Here is a 13,586-nt window from a genome sequence, read left to right as displayed (position 1 = left end):
ACTACCGCATGGCAAGCGGTACCGGAGTGCCAAGTCTAGGACAAAAAGTCTTCAACAGTTTTACCCCCAAGCAATAAGACTCATGAACAGGTAATCAAATGGCCACCCGGACTATTTGCATTGTGTGCCCCCCCCAACCCCTCTTTTTACGATGCTGCTACTCTCCTTTTATCATATATGCATAGTCACTTTAACTATACATTCATGTACATACTACCTCAATTGGGCCGACCAACCAGTGCTCCCGCACATTGGCTAACCAGGCTATCTGCATTGTGTCCCAACACCCGCCAACCCCTCTTTTACGCTACTGCTACTCTCTGTTCATCATATATGCATAGTCACTTTAACCATATCTACATACTACCTCAAATCTGCCTGACTAACCGGTGTCTGCATGTAGCCTCGCTACTGTATATAGCCTGTCTTTTTACTGTTGTTTTATTTCTTTACCTACCTATTGTTCACCTAATACCTTTTTTGCACTATTGGTTAGAGCCTGCAAGTAAGCATTTCACTGTGTTGTATACAGCGCACTTGACAAATAAACTTTGATTTGGCACCACAAACTGTGTGCGTACATGCAGTATCAATCACAGCACAGCCTAAGGATTCAACTATAAAGATCTCAGTATCAAAAGCAGATTCGTTTGAAAACAATGCAATGTAAAAACAAAGAGAGAGCAGTGTAACATTTTCCTCTAAGTTTAACTTGTTCATTTTTATGAGGACCGTCTTTAACCCAAAGGTAAGTGCTTGGACAAATAGCACGTTTTGATCCATATCTGTCCAGTGGATGTGTGCCGGGCAATGGCGTCCTCGTCTGTTTGTCATGAGAATGTGACTTTGGCGCCTTTTCTCCGATGCTCAGTGTAATATCCTGCGTCACTCACTTGCATTCCATCTGTTATTGGCGCGACAGACGTCTTTTCACCCAGAATTATTTTCAGTGCCGACTTCATTGATGCAAAATTCAGCATAGTACAAGCAGTCAAAGCCAACAGTTTCTCCCTACCATCCAGACAGGCAGTATCTAGCAACTTGAAAGCTAACCCTGCATCCGGGAGAACCACGTCCAAATCAATGATGTAGTCCATCATTGCAACCGAAATGTCTCTAGTAACACTGTCAAAGTTAGAATATGCCTCGTAGACATGGTCTTTCTCTTCTCTATGAAACACAGAATCCAGTGCTTTGATCAAAGTTCCCATAACATCATCCTTGTTCAAATCCTCAATGGATATTTCCAGTGCTGTCTCTCTCGCTCTTCCTTTGAGCGATAATACCACCGCAAGTGCTTGCTTTTTCTTGTCCAGATTAGTAACCCGTGTCCAGATTCCAAGTTCATTTTTTCAACTTTCATAAGACCTCCTCGTCGAAGCGAGGTGGCACATTGTAGTTATTAACCATCCTCTGCTACCAATGTTAACTCAAATACAACAAGGTTCCAGTTTAACAACGTTTACTCAACCGTATTAGCACAATACATGGTTGCCATTACACTCAGGCCAGGTTCATCAATGAGACTCTTGCGCAGGCACACTAATAACAGAGTGATAGCACCGTAATAACAGAAATATAGGGATACTTAAAACATGACCTTAACAGACAGCAATGTGTCTACTACACACCTTCCACTAAAAGGACAAATGTTTTACTATTCATTGATTCTACAGATTTATCTGTAGTGACAGTAAATAACAAGCGTGCTCACCTCTCCTGGTCGAGTTCCCGCGCGGGCCCCAGAATGGAGGCCTTGCGCCTGGATTCCTCACTCTCGGGGGCCAGTGAGACACTGCGCCTCAGCGCTAAGTGCCTTCTCTCCAAGCGCGCCACCGCCTGCTCCAGGGCCTCACGCTGCTGCTTCGCCCGTGACTCCAGGATCTCCTTCTCCTTGCGTCGCACTTTCTCCTCCTGGCGCGCCACGTTGGCCGTGAACTCGTACGTCTCCTGCAGCTGCTGAAGCTGCTCGGCGCTGGCGCAGTGCGAGGTAAGGCGCTCCTCCTTCTCCTCAAGTTCCTTCTCCACCTGGTACAGGGTGTTGTCTAGTCCCAGGGAGATGTTGGATATGCTGTCAGCACCAGTGGAGGTTCCGAGTTTCTGCAGCTCCTCCGCCCTCTGCCTCTCCTCGGCCACCGCCGGCAGGAGGCTGTCGGTTAGGCTGGCTAGCCGGCGCTCCTTGAAGAGGAGGCACTGCTCGGCCTGGTGCATCCGCTGCTCCTCCTGGGAGAGTTCAGAGGCGTCCTGTGCTCCCTTCTCCTGGGTCTCTCGCAGCTTTTGCTGCCGCTCCTTGTGAGTGTGGACCAGGAGGGCCAGGGCAGCGCGCTCTGAAGCCACCTCCTTCTCCAGGCACTTCTTCTGCTGCAGGAGCCCCTCCTCCAACTGACCCAGCTCCTTCACCTGTGCTGCCTTGAAGTCCGTGTAACGGACCTGGGCGGCGTGCCCGGCCTCCACACCCATTCCGTCACAGTCGGAGCGCCCGCTGGCCTCCTTGGCGCAGAGCAGGGCCTCGCGGATCTCGGCCAAGGCACGGCGCTCCTCGTCCAGGCGCCGGGTGTCCTCGCGGGTCAGCAGGGCAGCCGCCGCCTCGTGGCGCTCCCTCAGCTGCTCTTCCAGGCGCCCCACCAGGCCTAGCTGCTCCAGCTCGCCCTCCTCCAGCCTCCGCCTCTCCGCCTCCAGCCGCACCGCCTGCTCCTCGTTCTCCTGCTTCAGCCGTTCCAGCTCACGGAAGATCTCTGTCTGCTCGGCACGCTCTGCCGCCTCGCTATGGAGACGCGCCTCCTCGTCCTGTGGCTTCTCATCCTCACACTCCTCCAGCCGCTGGCACCTCTGTAGCTCCAGCTCCTTGGTCTCGCGGTGGCGCTCCTCCTCAAAGCGCTGCTTCTCAGTCAAGAGGTCACGCAGGCGGCTCTCAATGTCCTGGCTGCGGCAGCGGAGGGTCTCCTCCTGGCGGCGGATGCGCTGCTGCACCTGCTCAGACTCCTTGCGCTGGGACTCCACCTCCTGTTGCAGGAGCTCCAGCTCCGCCTTCTCACACTTCTGCCTGTCTTCCATCTCCTTAATCAGCCTCCTGCACACCAACCAAATATAAATAATACATTAGAATAATAGTGAAGACATCAAAACTATGACATAACACACACATGGAATCATGTAGTAACCAAAGTGTTTATAAATATAAAATATATTTGGATTTATGAGATTCTTCAAAAAGTAGCCACCCTTTGCCTTGATGAGAGCTTTGCACACTCTGGGCATAATCTCAACCAGCATCATGAGGTAGTCACCTGGAATGCATTTCAACAGGTATGTCTTGTTAAAATACATTTTTAGAATTTCTTTCTTTCTTAATGCATTTGAGCCAATTAGTTGTGTTGTGACAAGGTGGGGGGGGGTATACAGAAGATAGCCCTATTTGGTAAAAAGAACAAGTCCATATTATGGCAAGAACAGCTCAAATAAGCAAAGAGAAATGACAGTCCATCATTACTTCAAGACATGAAGGTCAGTCAATCCGGAAAATGTCAAGAACTTTGAAAGTTTCTTCAAGTGCAGTCGCAAAAATGATCAAGCGCTATGATGAAACAGGCACTGATGAGGACCGCCATGACCCAGAGTAACGTCTGCTGCAGAGGAGAAGTTCATTAGAGTTACTAGCCTCAGAAATTTCAGCCCAAATAAATGCTTCACAAAGTTCAAGAAACAGATAAACATCAACTGTTCAGAGGAGACTGTGTGAATCAGGCCTTCATGGTCAAATTACCATACCTTCAGGCTTTGATCAGGCCCTACACCCAAACAAGGGCACTGCGTTCATCCACCTCTGGCCTGCTGGCCCCCCTACCTCTGAGGAAGCACAGTTCCCGCTCAGCCCAGTCAAAACTGTTCGCTGCTCTGGCACCCCAATGGTGGAACAAGCTCCCTCACGACGCCAGGGCAGCGGAGTCAATCACCACCTTCCGGAGACACCTGAAACCCCACCTCTTTAAGGAATACCTAGGATAGGATAAAGTAATCCTTCTAACCCCCCCCCTTAAAAGATTTAGATGCACTATTGTAAAGTGGTTGTTCCACTGGATATCATAAGGTGAATGCACCAATTTGTAAGTCACTGTAAATTTCTGCAAAGAAACCACTACTAAAGGACACCAATAATAAGAAGAGATTTGCTTGGGCCAAGAAACATGAGCAATGGACATTAGACCGGTGGAAATCTGTCCTTTGGTCTGATAAATCCAAATTACAGATTTTTGGTTCCAACCGCCATGTCTTTGTGAGACACAGAGTAGGTGAACGCATGATCTCTGCAAGCTTCACGGTGGGAACCACACATGGAGGAGGTGTGATGGTGTGTTGGTGCTTTGCTGGTGACATTGTCAGTGATTTATTTAGAATTCAAGGCACACTTAACCAGCATGGCTACCACAGCATTCTGCAGTGATACACAATCCCATCTGGTTTGCGCTTAGTGGAACTACCATTAGTTTTTCAACAGGACAATGACCCAACACACCTCCAGGCTGTGTAAGAACTATTTGACCAAGGAGAGTGATGGAGTGCTGCATCAGATGACCTGGCCTCCACAATCACCTGACCTCAACCCAATCGAGATGGTTTGGGATGAGTTGGACCGCAGACCGAAGGAAAAGCAGCCAACAAGTGCTCAGCATATATTGGAACTCCTTCAAGACTGTTAGAAAAGCATTCCAGGTGAAGCTGGTTGAGAGAATGCCAAGAGTGTGCAAAGCTGTCAAAGGCAAAGGGTGGCTACTTTGAAGAATCTAAAATATATTTGTTTACTACATGATTCCATGTGTTACTTAGTTTTGATGTCTTCACTATTATTCTACAATGTAGACAATAGTAAAAATAAAGAAAAACTCTTGAATGAGTAGTGTCCATACTTTTGACTGGTACTGTACATAGCAAACAAGACATTTTTTGTATGACTAGTATTGTACGACTAACAATAAGAGTCTCCAATAATCATGTGACATCAGCATATTTGCTTTTAAAAAGCTCACACCGTTCCTACAATGTGGTGTATTGCAGGTGACTATTGAGTCAACATTGGACTTTTTGTACAGTCAAAATGTGAGCGCGCGCACGTGCGCACCTCCCCTCGCACCTTTTGTGTTCCAGCTTCTCCAGCTCTTCCCGTTGCTGCCTCTCAATTTCCAACCTAGGCAAGTACACCAATAGCATTTAGCTGGCTTAAAAACAATGACAGGGGAGACTGGACTCAAATACACACTAGAGTATTACTCAACGAGACGGCATGATCACAGAAATGAAGGCTGCAATTGGCATGACTGAAGAGCTTCATACAAAACAGTGATTGAAGCAAGCGGGGCAACGTGCAAAATCATAACTAAAAACAAGTGTATGGTGGCTTATGTTCAAACAAACAGCAGTGGTGTCAGGACAAAGTGAAAAAGATGTGTCATGTTTCACTAGCATTGTTAAAACAAAGCAGTGAACATTGAACACTCTGGTCGGGTCTACCTGAGATAGATGGGCCCCTTTTCAGTGAAGAGACTGCCAAGGGAGGATTCAGAGATACATTAGTTACTGTACTTTTAAAATTAGACTCAATGAAGAGCAATAATTACACAAAGGAGTTAAAACAACACAGCCATAACCGTCACCAACGTTCACTAAATACTGGCTGTGTATTCATCAGAATATCCATGGTTGCTCTGGACCTACTAATTTCGTAGCTGTTTTTTGTCTATGTGTGCATACCTACCTAGTAGGTACCTAGTTGGTTGTTCTAGGTTTAAAAAAAATCCAGTTTAGGTCTAAATTAGGAGTAAGAACTATGGCATTACTTGTTGTATTGTCCAAAACTGAAAAGAAGACTACGTGCTTCCTCCACAAGGGGTGCTGTAAAACAACAAAACGAATGCATTCTCTAGCAGTTCTGTACAAGCAAAATGAATCGCTGGCACAACAGATTTTTGGAGAGTTTGTAATAGAATCAATGAAGGCCATAGAGTTTGTGAGATGTGGCATTTGTGACGAGCAGCATTACCAGCTCACATGATTTAGGCTTGAGTCACAGCAGTTGCAATGTTACAGACCTCCTCCAATCCAAAGTAAATATTTCCCCCATTTTGAGCTACACCTGTGCCAACCGCCTAGATCATCATAAAAACTACCACAACACTGATGTCTTTGACTGGGTACTGTAACATTGTATTTCAGCAAAGTAACTGACACATTTTTATTTATAAAAAAAATAAAAATACAATCAATTCACTGCTTCAGTCAGTGGTCACGCGGGTGAGCAGCAGCGGACATAAGCGAATGTAGGAAAAGGAGCGCTTACGAACTCCTGAGAAGGCAGGGGGAACTGAGCAGAGGGAGTTGGGGTGAATCATTCATGCGCTGGAGCATACATTTCACTAATCCCAAACCAGCCCCTACTGCCTACGCCCCATGCACTCCTGGTGATCTGAGAGGAATAGATTAGTATAAGGAATATGGGAATAGCATCACCTTGCCCTCTTGAGTTTTCTCCGTATTGCCTACAGCTATCCAATCCTCTCAGATCTCCACAAGTGCATAGACAGTAGGGGCTAGAGGCTGATTTGGGATTAGGTGATACATACACCCACGTACACTCACCCTGGGTTGTAGAGCATTACCGTGGAGAGGTTCTCACATGATTTGTTGAGATCGGTCATAGACAGACTAAAGGAGGAGAGCAGTCCACTCTGGGAAAAATGTCCAACACACAACAAAAGTTCAACAACATGACCATTGACCTCATGATGACTCATTGGTCAAGTCGCCTGCATCCCAAAAGGCTTACAGTAAACGTGCCCTTCCACTAGATGGTTATTTCAAATCAAAGTTTATTGGTCGCGTACACAGATTTGCAGATGTTATCGCAGGTGCAGCAAAATGCTTGGCTACATGAGTAATAAGCTATACGAGTCATGACTTCCTTGATTTAAACCCTTGGGGAGCATAGATCATCCACATATATTAATAATAATAATAATAACAACAACTGAATAGTACTGCAACTAATAAGCTTCTTTAAAAGGCCTTTGAGTTAAAGAGCCTTCGGTGTTACCTTCCTCTTTTCCCTTAGTTTCGCTGCCTCTTTAGGGTGGTTGAAACGGAACATGTTGGTTCTCCCCAGTAGGATAACAGCACCTATCAAACACAATAGAACAATAAACATTGAATAAAGGTAATAAGGAAAAATAATACATACATACATACATACATACATACATACATACATACATACATACATACATACATACATACATACATACATACATACATACACTACTTCTAAAAATGACTAAAGATTAGTAAATGTGGGATTGGGCATTCACAGAACAATCATTGTGTTGGCTGCCGGGAACACACTTGTCGTACACGTCGATCCAGAGCATCCCAAATATGCTCAATGGGTGACATGTCTGGTGAGTATGCGGGCCATGGAAGAACTGGGTCATTTTCAGCTTCCAGGAATTGTGTACAGATCCTTGCGACATGGGGCTGTGCATTATCATGCTGAAACATGAGGTGATGGTGGCGGATGAATGGCACGACAATGGGCCTCAGGACCTCGTCACGGTATCTCTGTACATTAAAATTGCCATCAATAAAATGCAATTGTGTTTGTTGTCCATACCATAACCCCACCATGGGGCACTCTGTTCACAACGTTGACATCAGCAAACCGCTCGCCCACACGAGACCATACACGTGGTCTGGGGTTATGAGGCCGGTTAGACGTACTGCGAAAAACTCTAAAATAACATTGGAGTAGCATCTACAGATGGAAAATCCAGACAATCCAAATAATGTGCGACCAAAAGCGCATACCTTGGTTTAGTGGGGAGGCTTCTGTCACTTGCACTCCATTCACAGAGCACTGGGCCCCATTGAGTGGAACCAGGGTGACGGTGCCAGTCTGGTTCGCAAACATGCAGTGTTCACTCTCCAGGTCCAGCCCATGGAGAACTACAGAGAAGAGAGAGAATGAGAGGGAAAGACAGTGTATGTGTGTGTGTGTGTGTGTGTGAGCGCGTATTACCATTATGAATTGTTTCTTTGTCCTGATTTGTAGCAAAGTATGACAGCGGATAGAGAATGTAACAGAGGCCACTCACCAATGTCCTGAACAGTCGACGCATCGTCTCGACCAACATATGTCCTGCCCTCCTGGGACAAAAATGAAAGCGATACAGCATGTCAAGTCCATGTAACATCTATTTACGTTTAATAGGAGGACATATTAACTTGTGAATCAATCTGAGAGAAAAAAACTCATTTGTAAAAATAATCAAATCAACTGTGACTGACCTTTAGATGGTAGAGGATGATGCCAGTACTTAGGAGGTCGTCGTCGATACCAATTAGATGAGGCAACTCAGAATCAAGGACGACACCGATTCCCTCTTTCCTCAGGGCAAGGGTTTCTTCCTGTAAAGACGAGATCAATGGAAGACAGATATTGTCAGTCATTAGGAATTAATTGAGGTTTCTGACTTATAAGTCAATTAAATTTCACAGCCGACTATAATTTAAAAAAAAAGGTATATAACCAGAGTGCTTCTGTGAGCTAAATTGAATTAGACATTTTATACAAATATATACCCACTCACCTTGAGAATGTTCTGAGTTTCATTCCACTTGTTAGTCCACTCCTTGGTTAACTCCAACACCTATGACAGAAATAGCACAAAAAGATGTATTGAATGTTAAAGATGAGATCACATCACTAACTTGCTGAAAATGGTTGACCTGTTCGTTTATGGATTTGAAGAATAGAACACCGCACTTGCAAAGTGTCGATAGCTTATTTTGGGTAATCGTGTTTATTTTTACTCTAAAAAGGAACAATCCACATGGCCTTACTCTGGCTTCATTCTGGTGTAGTTTCTCCTCCATGCTCAGAGCAGTGGGTGAATCCAGAAGTGCAATCTGAGGATGAAAACCAACCAACAATCAATACATTATTGAATCACACCTCAATACTCCCTAAGTCAGTGCGATCTAGTTAGATTAGATGGGACATTTAAAACACAACAAGGTCATAGGCCAGTAGCTGGAAAGGTGGACATGTTACATTTCAATAAAACATAATGTACTAGTTATGCATTATAAAAATGTGCCCATAAATTAACAAAATAAATGTTTGCTATACCCATTTGTATACAATAACAGTTTTTTACATAATTTGTAAGGCAGTGTATTGTAGAGCTGTTTTGTCTATGAAATAAATATACTTGAAGGGCCAGAGAAAATGTTGTAGTGGACAGGATAGTTGAGTTCCAATGCCCTAAACAAATCAACACACACAATTCAGATCAGTGTGACAAATCCCCTACCTGGTTTCCCTGGACCAAAAGGGCCTTCAGCCGGGCGATTTCAGCCCTGAGCTCTCGGATGAGCTTGACGTTGCAGTCCTCGTTGATCGTGGGCTTGTTGATGATGTTCTTGGCACGGTTGGCGTAGCGCAGAGTGCTCAGCGTCTCGCCGTAGTTGACGTCAGCAGGTGAAATGGCTGCAGCAAACGAGAGCAAAACATCTTTGAAACCTTGGTCGTACTACAAAACACTTTTATATTTGCCGTGTTCCAATACTGTATCTTTGACTGCAAACATACCACAGATATTTAGCTTGTGGCCACTCACCACACTTAAGCGTATTATACATAAAGGTCAGCCTTATCAAGTGTTTAGAAAGCCATGTTCTCAAATTCTAGCACCAAGTACACTGGACTAGGAACCCAGAAATGTCTGCAAAGCACATTCATGCTTCCTGCTGTGGTAAAATTGTAAAAAAATAAAATAATTGGGGTCCCTATTGTTTTATGGCAAAGACTGCAGATCTCTAGGTAACCTCCCCATCCCGCCCCCCCAGATCCCTTTTCCCCTGAGCTGAAGAGCCTAATTACATTCTGCGCATGATAGGACTGCCAGAGTTAAATCAGTTACCTCAAATTAACTTTGTGTAATTTTTGTGTGTTGAAAATACACTGAAAACGTCCAAAATACATAATCTATACAGCTAAAATGTACAACGCCATGTAAAAACTTGTTGAATGTAGCTAGGTTTCCATCCAATTGGCAACAGATTTTAATGAGAATATTCTAAAATCCTCAAACAAAACATGCACATTTTTACACCAGGGGTATGTTTCCACCAAACAAACTTGTTGCAGATAAAAGACAGTGCGTGCTGACGTAGTGCACACAATATTCACTTTTTCGCTTAAGTTTTCATGCACCGAATAAAAATCTAAAAGGTCAATATGTTTCCATCGCATTTTCAACTCACGGATAGTTTTGTCACAAAAACTGTGGCGTTAAATATCAAATGTGCACATTTTTGAGCAGATGGTGTTAAACTATAGGATAGTCTTCCTGCGTTCAGTTTAAATCAAAGCACATATTTTGCCTAGTGGAACATGCTGTTGAGTTTTGGCCACATGAGAAAAAAATATATATTTTGCACAATCATGCTAAAATCTCATAAGAATTTTTTTTTTCTTGTCTTAAAGTAAAGTTATACTATCCTATTAGATGATATCTTGCAGACATTGATCAAGCTTTGATCCAACTTTATTAAACGAGCACCATTTGTTTAATAAATAGCCTGTTCTCTATGAGTAAAGCAGAGACTGTGCTTAAAGTAGAGAATCCCGCACATGCGCAGAAGCTTCGGGACCTTTAGCTGTCGGGAAGAAGGGTCCAGAAAAGTCGGATCCGCAGCGACGCCGTTGTTTTATCCCAGTAAGAAGCATGGCTGGCTCAGGATCTGATCTATAGATATATTTTCATGAGAATCCAGGGTTCCCCTTATATACTGAAGTGGACAGGTAAAAACCAGGGTTCCGAGTCCGGTGGATTTGGGGCTTTTCAAGGGGAGGATTGGAAACATTTGATTAAATGCAAGACATTTCGCATTATTAAGGACTCACTAGCGATCATGATGGTCTTGGAGTTGCCTCCCAGGCTGTCTTTGAGGAGCCACGTTAGCACAGAGTCTCTGTAAGGCACAAACACCTGCTTCTTCTTCAAGTTGGTGTTCACTCCGTCCTGGCTCAGGTCCGCTGGACCAAGACAGGGAAAAAGATTTCAGATCAATCAATAAGAAAATGAATAACTCTGCATATTCAGTAGAAGTAAGACATAGGAACACTACTGTGGTTCAAATATTGTAAGGAGAAAACATTATTGTGGCCTGCGTATTCAAGCTAAAAGACATTGCCAGATAAGGGTTTTTATTCCATACAAAAAAAATATTATAATGCGACTTTAATGAATATGTGCTCATTTCTGCGGTCTCATTGATATTAGAGTTGGTATAACAGTTACCCACCTAGAGCGGAGATGACGTTGCCCAGGGTGACCAGTGACTTGTTGATGTTGCCGCCCTCCTTGAGCCGGACTCCCGTGGCACCGGTGGCGTCCGCTCTCTCGCTGCCCGCCAAGTCCACCAGGTGGATTTGACTGATCGTCTCGCAGGGCATCTCCGTGTCAAACTTAGCCTGGAGAGGAAGGAGAAAACGGGTAAAAAAAACCTGAAGTCTGATGAAGACCTTTGAGTCGAAACGTTGCACTTAAACTGTGGGTGCATTCTACAGTGTATGCATCTATTTGTCCTAGAATGGTTAAGTGCCTCACACAGATGCTATTAGTGGCAACCCCTTTAATGGCATTGATTGGCTAGAAGTCCACTCACTTGGTAACTGAATCAGTCCCAAACTAACAAACAAGGACAACTACACTGCGGCCCTTGTGCACTGGAGTTGAGCATTCCTGGAGTAGCGGTAGCTAGCCTAGCGGTAGCTGTAGCATTAGCTCGCCTAGAGGCCCACCTGGGTGAAGTTAATGGTGAAGATGGCGTGCGAGCGGCTGCTGGTGTCGTTCATGCCCGTGGCGGCCGTGGTGCGGTTGATATTGCCCGCCTCCATCAGCACCTCCACGTCGTGATAGTTCTGCACCAAGTGCTTGGACAGGTCTGGGGTCAGATTGGATTAACACATGAGTTCATAATACGGAGAGACAGACATCCACTGTTTTAATTAGAGGTCGACCGATTAATCGGCATGTCCGATTAATTAGGGCCGATTTCAAGTTTTCATAACAATCGGTAATCGGCATTTTTGGACACCGATTACATTGCATTCCATGAGGAAACTGTGAGGCAGGCTGACTACCTGTTACACGAGTACAGCAAGGAGCCAAGGTAAGTTGCTAGCTAGCATTAAACTTATAAAAAAACAATCAATCTTCACATAATCACTAGTTAACTACACATGGTTGATAATATTACTAGGTTAACTAGCTTGTCCTGCATTGCATAAAATCAATGCGGTGCCTGTTAATTTATCATCGAATCACAGCCTACTTCGCCAAACGGGTGATGATTAACAAAAGCGCATTCATGAAAAAAGCACAATCGTTGCACAAATGTACCTAACCATAAACATCAATGCCTTTCTTAAAATCAATACAGAGAAGTATATTTTCTTAAACCTGCATATTTAGTTAAAAGAAATTCATGTTAGCAGGCAATATTAACTAGGGAAATTGTGTCACTTCTCTTGCGTTCATTGTACCAGAGTCAGGGTATATGCATCAGCTTGGGCCGTCTGGCTCATTGCGAACTAATTTGCCTGAATTTTACATAATTATGACATAACATTGAAGGTTGTGCAATGTAACAGCAATATTTCAACTTAGTGTTGCCACCCGTTCGATAAAATATGGAATGGTTCCGTATTTCACTGAAAGAATAAACGTTTTGTTTTCGAAATGATAGTTTCCGAATTTGACCACATTAATGACCAAAGGCTCTCTTGTGTTTATTATAATTAAGTCTATGATTTGATAGAGCATTCTGACTGAGCGGTGGTAGGCAGCAGCAGGCTCGTAAGCTTTCATTCAAACTTTACTGCGTTTGCCAGCAGCTCTTAGCAATACTTTCAAGCACAGCGCTGTTTATGACTTCAAGCCTATCAACTCCTGAGATTAGGCTGGCAATACTAAAGTGCCTAACAGAACATCCAATAGTCAAAGGTATATGAAATACAAATGGTATAGAGAGAAATAGTCAACGTGTCATAATTCCTATAATAACTACAACCTAAAACTTCTTAACTGTGAATATTGAAGAATTGGGAATTTTGAACCACCAGCTTTCATATGTTCTGAGCAAGGAACTTAAACGTTAGCTTTTTTTACATGGCACATATTGCACTTTTACTTTCTTCTTTCTTTACTTTCTTCACTGTGTTTTTGCATTATTTAAACCAAATTGAGCATGTTTCATTATTTAAGTTAAAAAAAATTTAAAGTGTTAATTCAGTATTGTTGTAATTGTTATTATTACAAAATAATAAACAAATTTAAAAAATAAAATTGGCCAGTTAATCAGTATCGGCTTTTTTTGGTCCTCCAATAAATCTGTATCAGCGTTGAAAAATCATAATCGGTCGACCTTTAGTTTTAATGAATTTGGGAGCCATCATTCTGGTTGAGACAGGTCTGGGGTCAGACTGGATTAACACAGGGAGTTCATATACAGAGATAGCCACTGTTATAATG

General features: G+C 43.7%; 1 protein-coding gene across 17 annotated transcripts in view; it reads right to left on the bottom strand.

Annotated features, from left to right (window-relative positions):
* The window catches only part of LOC106564840 (kinesin-like protein KIF16B), a 36,008-nt gene that overhangs the window by 15,740 nt on the left and 6,682 nt on the right, over positions 1 to 13,586 (bottom strand). For 12 of the 17 annotated variants that reach the window (XM_014131288.3, XM_014131289.3, XM_014131290.3 and 9 more), the window contains exons 7-20: positions 11,855 to 11,997; positions 11,356 to 11,524; positions 10,955 to 11,086; positions 9,360 to 9,535; positions 8,887 to 8,952; positions 8,634 to 8,693; positions 8,332 to 8,451; positions 8,139 to 8,190; positions 7,852 to 7,989; positions 7,085 to 7,167; positions 6,631 to 6,719; positions 5,506 to 5,538; positions 5,129 to 5,182; positions 1,715 to 3,070 (exon numbers count right to left, since the gene is read on the bottom strand). In XM_014131288.3, the coding sequence (XP_013986763.3) occupies positions 1,715 to 3,070; positions 5,129 to 5,182; positions 5,506 to 5,538; positions 6,631 to 6,719; positions 7,085 to 7,167; positions 7,852 to 7,989; positions 8,139 to 8,190; positions 8,332 to 8,451; positions 8,634 to 8,693; positions 8,887 to 8,952; positions 9,360 to 9,535; positions 10,955 to 11,086; positions 11,356 to 11,524; positions 11,855 to 11,997 (2,671 nt within the window). The remainder of the gene's footprint in view (positions 1 to 1,714; positions 3,071 to 5,128; positions 5,183 to 5,505; positions 5,539 to 6,630; positions 6,720 to 7,084; positions 7,168 to 7,851; positions 7,990 to 8,138; positions 8,191 to 8,331; positions 8,452 to 8,633; positions 8,694 to 8,886; positions 8,953 to 9,359; positions 9,536 to 10,954; positions 11,087 to 11,355; positions 11,525 to 11,854; positions 11,998 to 13,586) is intronic. The other 5 variants (XM_014131293.3, XM_014131283.3, XM_014131287.3 and 2 more) reach the window with 3 other exon arrangements.

The sequence above is a fragment of the Salmo salar genome, chromosome 12 (genome assembly GCF_965601325.2).
Source record: "Salmo salar chromosome 12, fSalSal1, whole genome shotgun sequence".
NCBI lineage: Eukaryota > Metazoa > Chordata > Actinopteri > Salmoniformes > Salmonidae > Salmo > Salmo salar.
The sequence above is the reverse complement of the archived record's forward strand: the minus strand, read 5'-3'. Positions and strand labels throughout refer to the sequence as shown.